General features: G+C 59.9%; 1 protein-coding gene across 1 annotated transcript; it reads right to left on the bottom strand.

Annotated features, from left to right (window-relative positions):
* Positions 1 to 1,771: 1,771 nt before the first annotated feature.
* PLD4 (phospholipase D family member 4) lies at positions 1,772 to 7,046 on the bottom strand. The gene is made up of 11 exons (XM_075531599.1): positions 7,020 to 7,046; positions 5,360 to 5,440; positions 4,833 to 5,032; positions 4,376 to 4,553; positions 4,004 to 4,124; positions 3,686 to 3,813; positions 2,929 to 3,129; positions 2,712 to 2,851; positions 2,425 to 2,590; positions 2,241 to 2,337; positions 1,772 to 1,974 (listed from the first exon to the last, which is right to left on the bottom strand). The coding sequence occupies exons 1-11, from the start codon at positions 7,044 to 7,046 to the stop codon at positions 1,772 to 1,774; spliced, it is 1,542 nt and encodes a 513-aa protein (XP_075387714.1).
* Positions 7,047 to 9,920: the final 2,874 nt, after the last annotated feature.

Raw genomic sequence — 9,920 nt, forward strand, 5'->3', positions numbered from 1 at the left:
TCCCTGGTCACATGGGCCTCTCCAGAGGGCAGCCTCAAAGCAAGTATGGGAAAACCTCCTAGCAGGGTGGATGGGCTGTCCTGTCACGTGGCCCCAGGTACATCATTCCCACAACCATTCTGGTCTGAGTCCTGTGACCACAGAAGTGGCTGGCCCCTGGCTGTCAGTTGCATGTGTGTGGAAGCTCTGGCCTGCACTTGGGGCAGGGACATAGGCACCTGAGCCATGTCACTGAGTCTCAGCGTGTAAGTCTTCTTTGGAGCCCCTTGGAACCAGCTTGAGGGAAGTGTCCAGACCAAACGTGTCCCTGAAGGGCCTGTAGCGTGTGTGTGTGCGTGTGTAAGAGAGAGAGAGAGAGAGATCAAGCTCCGGGACCAGGGGGCAGAGGGGCAGAACCTGCTTCTCGAGATGCCTGTGGCCCGGGGACAGCCAGGAGTGGCAGCAGTAGGTGGGTCACTGATCACTGTTTTCCTGGCCAACTGTGGGCAGGCTGGGTTTGGAGACCAGCAGAGATGGAATGTTGAGACCTAGAGCAGCATGGACACATAGGGGTGCAGGGAAAGGCTCATACCTAAGGGTTTTTACTGGGCCTGTGCAGATTGGGGTGGGGGGCAGGGAGTTCTGAGAATGATGGGACTGGAGAAGGTAGGTGTGAGCCCCAAGATTGCCAAGGCTCTGGGGAAGCAGGAAAGGGTCTACACTGATACCCAGCTCCTCGGTACTTGGCACCCTTTCAGCACCAGGGACCCTGCCCAAGTTCAGCCTAGTGTCCAGGGCCCCTCCATCTGAAGTGGGCCCCCAGGTGGGTCTCAAGGTGCCACAAGCACCCAGTCAGGTACTGATCCAGTACTTAGAATCAAAGGACCGGCCTTGGTGACCACACACAGCGTCAGCGGCTTCTTCTACAGGTGACCAAGTGCTTCCCAGGATCCAGGCCTTACTCAGAGTCCCCCTGCATCCCAAATGCAGGCCTTCCCCAGCACATCAGGAGGGAGATCCACTCTGTGTCCCCTCCCTGCCATCTGGCACCCAGCCCGCCTGGGCTCACCTCTAAACCCCAATTGCACAACCAGAGCCCAGCTCTGAGGTCTAAGTCCCAATCCACAGCCTGGACCCCACCCTGAGGTGTGAGCTCTGCCCACACATACTGGCGCCCGGGATCCCCACCCAGATCCTACTTTCCACCCCAAAATGCCAACTGTGGCTTCCTTCTAGAACTGAGAGCAGGAGATGGGCAAGGGTCCAGCCACGCTGTGACGCACTGTCCCAGGATCCCACGTCCCCACTGGACACTGGTGGCCACATGGGGACCAGCCTGAGCAGAGTGCTAGGTGGGCCTGTCAGCCAGGGCCAGCAGACTAGGACTGCGGTGCTGGACGCTCAGATGGAGCAGGATCGCGGAGGTCACCCTAGAGGTGCATTGGCCAAGCATTGAGCTGCTAAACTCAAGGTGAGCAGTTCAAACCCACCAGCCCCTCTAGAAGAGAAAACTGAGGCTGTCTGCTGCCACAAAGATGTACAGTCTCAGGTTTAAATGAAAAAATTAAAAAGGAAAGATTTACTGTCTGGGGTCGCTGTGAGTGAGGACCAACAGGATGGTAGTGGGTCTGAGTCCTCCCAGGAGGAGGTGAGGCTTAGCAGGGGCGGGGCTGGAGGGCAGAAAGGACCCCAGAGTGGTCCAGCATCAGTAAGCAGTCCTGGCCCTGGCCCAAGACTTGGGCAGGAGGGGTAGTGGGGGTGGGAGCAGCATCCTGGAGCCTCAAGGCTGGTCTCAGGCCTGCCACACGCAGTCCTGGCCCGGCGCCTGTCCATCAAGGCCCACAGCGTAGGGGGAGTCCCAGTCCCTCTCGAAGAGCCGTCGCAGCTGCTCCTGCACAGTGAGGGACCCTGGCAGGGCATGCGGGCCCCTCTGGCTAGCCACCAGGCCCACGCCTGAGGTGCTGCTGAAGTAATCTTCCGACCAGTTGGAGGTGCCTGGGAGTGGGGGAAGGGCGCTGGCCTCTTGCCTCATCCATGCTGAGAGTCACCAACTGGTGTTGGGGACCCTCCCAGAGCACCGGGCAGCCCAGCCAGGTGCCAGGTGGCCAGGATTTTTAGGCCTGTCCAGTGTGGCCATGTCGCCTATGTGACTCAAACCCCTTCAGCAGCCCCTCCACTCTGAGGACCCACGTGGACACAAAGCCATGGTCTGTCTCCTTGCGGGTTTAAGTGTCCACATCAGCCCCTGTCCAGCCACTTACCGATGTAGGCCGCCTTCTCCGTGACCATGAACTTGCTGTGGTCCATTCTGCTGAACGGGATGCCGGAGTGGTTCCCTACTGGCACGATGAACACTCGCTTGGGACACAGAGGGTGTCAGGCAGCAGGGCGAGGAGGGGAGGGGCGGTCCCTGGGGACCCCTCCAAGACCTGGTCGGGCCCTTACCACATTCAGAACCACACCGGCCGCTGGGTTATGGAGAGCCTGCAGCGACCGCAAGTAGGGGAACATGGAGGGGTCCGTGTGGAGCCAGCAGCTGACCAGCAGCCTCACGTGGACCTTCCTGCTAAAGGCGGCAGCCCGCAGTGCGTTGTCCAGCACTGGCCAGTACCTGGGTCAGAGCGGGTCGGTGGGTGTTCCAGGCTAGGGACCTGCCCCTGACACACCCCTGCCCATCCTAGTCCTGCCCCACTCTGGCACCACCCCCACCCATCCTGGCCCTGCCTCCACACCTGGCTGGGTAGCTGAAGCGCGTGGTTGGGAAATAGTCCATGACTGAGACATAGAGGAAGTCCCGGGCTGCTCCCATCACAGCCAGCAGTGCCTCCAGGTCTCGTGTGCGGCCGTGGGGACAGAGTGCGGGTGGTGAAGCCTGCAGGAGGGGCTGTGAGCGCTGGCCGGCCCTGGGGCCACGGGGATGGGGGGAAGATGAACAGCTCAGCCCCTCACCGAGAAGTAGGCGGTGGTGGGTATTCCTTCGAAGTGGGCACGGAAGGGCTGGATGCGGTTTATGTGGGAGGAGTAGTTCTGAGGCCAGACCAGGGGAAGAGTGGCCCCTGGCGCACCCAGCACCCAGTAGGTCTGGAAGGTCTTGTCCAAGTCCTGGGCCAAGCGACTGCAGTTGTATATAATGATGCCCAGTTCCTTCACCTGTGGACCAGACTCAGGGCTGCGGCCAGTGGGAGGCAGCAAGGCATATGGGGGATGAAGCCCCCACTGAGTACCCTTACTGCCACATCACCTGCAGACCAGACCAGGGCTACAGCCAGGGCGAGGCTGCATGCCTCCCCCCCAGGCTGGGCACATGGGGGTGCAGCCCCTGCCGGTAGATCTTGAATAGACAGTGGAGTGGACCCTGAGAGGACAGTAGTCTGAAGATCAAAACAAGAATTAAAATAGCCAATTCTGCAGGAATGCCTAGCTGCCCATCAGCCGTCTATGGTCTGTCTTCTGTCAGGTGTGTTGATGCTGATTTCTAAGAAGGGGCCCTGTGTGTCCCCCACACATCCCTGGGGTCTCCCTTCCAGCAGGAAGGCTCCTCAATGGACTGAACCGTCTCTGTTACCCGCTGACCATGTCAGCGCACACACTTACTTCGGAGGCCACATGTTCTCTGCAGGAATTTGGCCTCTGCAAAGTCCCCAGGGGGAAGAGAAGGAAGGTGGCCCCCTTGGGGACCTGCCCACCCCCTGCACCCTGGACTCACCTGGGTCAGCGACCGCCAGTCCATATTGGCACTGCCCAGGTAGATGTGCTGCCCATCCACGACCCAGAACTTGGAGTGCAAAACGCCCCTGGTGAGCTGCCCCATGGGTACCCGCCGCACCTGGGCACCTGGCCAGGTTCAGGGGCAAGGAGCGACCATGAGGGTCCCACGAACTCCACGCATCCCTCGCAGACACCCCTCCATCCCCCGAACCTGGAGATGTGGTAAGGGGGTTCTCCCAGACTCTCACTAGGTGGCCCTGCTTTCTTCTCTGCCCTCTTCCCGGGGCGCTGACCCACTGACCGCACAAGCACCTACCATGGGCCACTAGCATCTGCAGGTCGGTGGAATTCATGGCCAGTGTCGGGTTGCTGGTGGCCACAGCCAGGGAGATATTTTTGTCCAGGAGCTGCTTCAGCCGCTGCAGCAGGGCCTCCCCCTGGGGGTCCAGCAGCTCTCAGGCCCTCTGCTCTCACCAGGCCCCAGACCTCACCCCAGAGCCTACTCAGCTACCTACAGCTCAGCATTAGGCTAAACCCTGGGCCGGGAAGACCAGTTGTTGGATCCATCTCAGTGCTCAGTCTCCCAGGCCCGCTCTCCACCCCCAAAGAGAGAGCCTGGTGCCCTCACTCCCCCACACCCATGGGCAGGGTCCTCGGTTCTAGGGCAGGATGGGGGGGCAGGGTGTACCAGCTGGGAGGACGAGTCGTTGACCCCGATGTCAGTGCCGGTGAGGGACCAGTAGTAGGAGGCCACGTGGACACTTTCATGGGCAGAGTCAAGGAGCCTCAGCCAGGCCTCAGCCAGGGGCTGGGCCACTGGGCCGGACATGTTCATGCCCTGGGGCAGGCTCTCCACAAGAGCAAGCCTGCCAAGTGGAGAGGGGACGTTGAGCAGGTGTCAGAACAGGGATGACCCACTGGTGGCCAGACTCCACCTGACCTTGCACACCCGGCAGAAGCCCAAGGTCCAGTGTCATTGGCCCAGCAGAGGGGCTTGTCTCCAGGTGTGCAGGACCAAGGGGAGGGGGAGGACAGGTGGGCAGTAATGTCCAGAGGCACTGCTGCACCGGGTCCGTAGGAGCCCACGCCCAACAGCCCCGTGGGCCCACCCTTCCAGGGCCTGGCATGGAGCACAGCCCACTCACTGGCACTGATCCTTTGATTCCATGGACCCCACTTCTTTTCCCTGATGCCCCCAGGTCAGGGGGTGGTGGCCGCCCCAGGATCCAGAGGGCTCCTCCTCAGGGTGTCCCTGGACCCGCCAGGTAGGAGGAAGGGGTGCTTGCCACAGGAGCAAGGCAAGAGTCAGGGCCCCCAAGCCCAGCAGAGCCAGGGCCCCCAGGACCTGCAGTGGAGACATGGTCGTTCTGGGTGCTCCAGGATGGAGATGTGCTATCTGCGAGGGCCTGTAACTGGTTTGGGGGTGGTGCCCCGGGGGATGGGACACTGGGATGGTCTGGGGCCCCTATGATGAGATGGGGCTTATCCTAGGTAGTATGGTCACTGTCCACTCCACCTACCCCAGTGGTCAAGGCATGCAGCTGACCAGCTGATCAGGTGGCCTGTGCCACCAGAGACCCTGAGGCTGACTGGGCCTTGACCTCCCCCCTCTGGCCCAGAAGTCCCGTGGGGCTGCCGCCCTGTTTGTCCCTCCCTCAGCACTCCACCCTACCTTGATGGTCTGGATGCCCTGTGGGCTGTGGTGGGATGTGTAGCAGGGCCACGAGGGGGGCGCTTGGGGTCTCTGCACCACCTGTGAGGGCAGCCCAATGTCACCAGCACAGATAGCTGGGCTGCTGAGCCCAGACACCCCTGTGGTGAGCACCCCAGCAGCATCACCCAGAACCACAGAGACCTCTGTGCAACCGCCTGCAGCTGCCCTCAGACTTGGCCCTTTGGGGTGGCTTCATGCAGAAGTGGGGTGCTGGGCCCTTTGAGACACTGGTCTCCCACTAGGGCCCACATGCAGCACACTTGGCTGCCCTGGCGGTCCCTGAGTCTGGAGACTAGGGGCACTCTGGCTGTTGGTCTTCCCACTCGTTAGTCCTAGAACCCCTGCGCGCACAGTTCTGCTGGGAGCCGCGTGGAGTGCTGGGCCGGGCCACTCGGATGGATCTGGTTTGGTTTGCATTGTTTTTGGCGTGTGCCAAGGCGGGAAGGGGGAAGGGAGCGCGGTGGGGGTGTGGCTGGCTTTAAATCCCTCCGCCCCCTGCCTTCTCCTCTGGGGGTCTTGTGCACACATCTCACTTCCCTGTTTCAACCACAAGCAAACGAGTCGGGACGTTTCTGCTAGCACTTCGACCTATAAATAATCGGTCTCTCCAGCCGGCAGAAGTCACTCCCCACTGGGCTGTGCCCCACCCCACCCCAACCCTGTCTAGATGCAGAGGCCCATCATGGCCAGAGAGCTGGGCTCGACCCCTCCCTGGGGTGGAGTGAGCAGGCTGCTCCCAGAGGCCAGCAAGTCCACCATGGGGCCAGGCAGCTGGTGTCCGGTGCTGTCTGAAACGAGAATCCCTTCCTCCTACCTTGGATGGGGACGGGCCACAAGGAACATGTGGTTTGGGGTTTCCTCTTGGGCTCTGTCCAACAGGTCAGGGCAGAGGCCCTTGAAGGGACCCTTAGGAGACCTCAGGTCGCAGAGAAATATGGGGTATGGGGTCCTCAAAATCTACTGAGATAGAGGCTGGAAGCATTAGAGATCCTGAATGAAATCTTAACACCCCTTACAGTCCTAGGACTCCTCAACAGAGCCCAAAGTGCCCTCCAACAGAGACTGGGGTCCTCTCAGAATACAGCCCAGGTTCCCCCTATCGGAGCCCAGAGGTCCTCTTCCCCAGTGGCCCACATTCCCCTCCCTGGGACAATGGGGGCCGACGCACTCAGCTAGGCAATCATGTGGCACCCCAAGTGGGATGGGCCAAAGGGGTCCCCAGAGGTCTGTCCTTGAAGAAGCTTCCCCCAACCTCCCTGCCCCATGTGGGAACAACCTTTGCTTCCTAAATGTCCCCAATTCCAGGGCCACAGGTAACCCATAGCTGTCACCCACAACTCCATGGTCCCAGCAGTGCCAACCTGGCCTGGCCTGAGGAGGCCGGTGCCCACGTGGTTCTGCAAGGAGGCCAGTCATTTGGAGAGAATGACCTATCTCCGGAATTTTCAGGCATCTGTGGGGGTGCCAGTGAGCCTTTGCAGCCCTTGGGGAGCAGCCTGTGGACCCCTACTTCCTGTTCTATTTGTAGGATGGCACGGCTGGGGTCCCAGGCCAGGCAGAAGGCAGGGCTTGCCAGGAGCCAGCCTGTCCTCACTGGCCCAGCCCAGCCATCACGCACCTCTGGGCCCGTAGGCTTGGTGTCCATGCTGTCGAGCCCTGGCCAGTCGCGCTGCTCCACCACCCCACCACCTGCTCTTCTCTGCAGCTGCTGCTCCTCTTCTGACCACTTCCTCTTGGGCCCTGGGTCCCCTCCCCTTCAGGACAGACAGTTGGAGGGAGGGCGGGCTGCAGGGCGGGGAGCTTGAGACCTTGGCCCCTAGGGGTGGGGGCACCACGGTCACAGACCCTTGGGTCAGAATAGGGTGGCCTGAGACCAAAGGCAGAGATTTAGCAGAACAGAAATTCGTGGCACCCCTTGCTTTATAGCGTCTGCACGCGCGCGCGCGCGCGCACACACACACACACACACACACAGTTACTGCGAACCTTACAGCCGGTGGGTGCCATGCTTGTGACGGCATGTGCTCACCCATGTCTCTGTGTTCCCCGCTGATTGCTGTCACCATGTCCAAATGTCTGTGCATCAGTGTGGACTCCAACTCAGTGCCCAGTAGACAAGCGTCCTCTCAACTGCACGAGTGGCATCGTGATACACAGAGTGAAGATGGGCATGGTCGGGGATCTTTCCCTGCTTGGATCCACACTCAATTCTCAGGGAAGCTGCGTCCAGGAGATGCCAGGATGCATTGCATTAGCTATCTGCTGCACAGGACCTCTTTTAGGGTGTTGAAGAACAAGGATTTCTTTGGACGACTAAGGTGTGCCTGATCCAAGCTGTAATATTTTCCATAGCGCCATACGCATGTGATAGTTGAACCCTGAATAAAGAAGACTGAAGAGGAATCAATGCATTTGACTGTGGTGCTGGTGAAGAATAGTAAACTGCTAAACGGACACACCAATCAGTCTTGGAAGAAGTAAGATCAGAGGGCTCCTCAGGCAAGGATGGCAAGACTTTGTCTCATGTACTTTGGACATGTTGTCAGGAGAGGCCAGTCCCAGGAGAAGACACATCATGCTTGGTAAAGTAGCGGGGCAGCACAACAGAGAGGAAGGCCCTCAGCAAGCCATGGACATAGTGTCTGCCACTCAGAACAGTGAGCGTAGACTAGCCTGCTCTACACGTAGCCTAGTGTTCGCTGGGAACCCAAGTTATTTTATTGTGGGGTCTGGGGCTGAGGTGGGTCTTGCTTCTCTCTCACCTTAGCCAGGTTACGTCTAGGTTCCCTCCAGCTCTCAGCCCCCAAGCCCTAGGTGTGGCTGGGAGCCTCGTAGCCCCTGTGGCCACTAGAGCACAGCCATCTCTCCAGGGGTCCTGGCTGCGCTGACTTCCTGAACCCCCAGGACAGTGCCAAACTGTCACATGGCTGCAGTTCGCTTCGCTGCAAGAGAAAAACTAAACTCCCTGCCATGGTTTCAAAGGGACTCGTAGGGACCCTAAAGGGCAGTGTAGAATTTCCTCTGTGGGTTCTCAAGACTGTAACTTTTCCCAGAGAAGAAAGCCTCGTCTTTCTCCCACAGAGTGACCAGTAGATTTGAGCTGCTGAAAGCAGCTCAGCCTGTAATCCTCACAGGGTTTGCTTCAAGGGACACTGGGAAATGGAGGCGGCTAGAATCTTCTTGGTGGAGGATGTGGGGGGCCATGCCTGGGACCCCAACATAGAGTTAGAGGGTGCAGCTGGGGTCCCCATCATTGAGAAAATGGGGGTGACCATGGACCTGTGTGCAAAGCCAAAATGTCCGGAGCTCAGCTCCATCCCAGGTGGGACTCCCCCACCCACACTGGGGTCCCTGGATGCACAATGCTGTAGCCCTTGGAGCACCCCCTTGGCCGCCCCGGGGTGGCCGTCTACTCCTCTCGCCTGGAGCTCCTGGTTGGAGGGGGACGGTCTGTGGGGGCCCATCCAGGGTTCTGCTCTAGGTGTCTCTGAAGATGTGGTTCAGGTGAGACCAACCCTAACCACAGGGTGCCAGGCAGGGTGAGGGAGCCCCAGGCCCTGAACCTCTGCCTGGCTTGGCTTGGGGGCCGGGCCTCTCCTGCCACAACAGACCCCCTGGTTCTGGCCCACCCAGAGTGCTGGTCCTGCCGGGTCTTTGGGATGGGGGCAGCCAGGTCAGAACATCTGGGAACCTCGAGACTTGGTTTGCTTGAGAATCATGCCCAGAACCCATCAACATGTCCCTTTTCAGACTTGACATTCATGCCTGCTCAGCAGCCTGGAGCCAGAGCCCCCTAGCCTCGGAGTCCTATCACCACCCAGTGACCCTACAGGGGAGGGGACTGTTTCCGGACTCGCAGAGGGTCTGTTCCTGGGAGCAGACAGTGGCACCTTCCTCCAGATGAGCCCAGAGGCAGGTTTGGCTGGAGCTGCTGCCACCGCCACCGATGGAGTCCTATGGAGACCAGCCTCTGCCTTAAGGTGAGGCACAAGGTCTGTAGCTCCAGGCTCAGCGTCGGGGTCAGATAGTGGCCCCTCAGTGTGCCCAAGCCCCACCCTCTGTACCTGTGAGCATAACCTTGTTTGGAAGAGTCTTTGCACATGTAATCCAACAAGGGGTCATGAGGGTGGGTGTTGCTCCGGCCTGGGTGGTGGTCTTCAAAGAAGAGGAAGCAAGCTGGAGGAAGCCCTGGGCTGCCGGGTATCACCCAGAGAGCGGCGGCCGGTTTCACTTCCCATTCCGCAAGTGGTTTTGACACCATTTAATAACTGGTCACCACGGAGCAGAGCGGGTCGGGGTACAGCTGTGCCTCATGTCTTCCAGGTGCTACTGCGGGGGCTCACACCTCCATCTGCCCGGCAGCCGTGCAGGGTTCTTGGGGAGAGTGCTGGGTGGGACCAGATCAGCTTGGGAGTTTCCCAGGCTCCCTCCTCCCTCCACAGCCTGAGGTGGCTCCCTGGTGGCTGGGCCAAACAGGAAGGATGCATAACCCAGGTTCCAGCCTCTCACTCAGCCTCCC

This window comes from Tenrec ecaudatus, chromosome 14 (genome assembly GCF_050624435.1).
Source record: "Tenrec ecaudatus isolate mTenEca1 chromosome 14, mTenEca1.hap1, whole genome shotgun sequence".
Taxonomy (NCBI): Eukaryota; Metazoa; Chordata; class Mammalia; order Afrosoricida; family Tenrecidae; genus Tenrec; species Tenrec ecaudatus.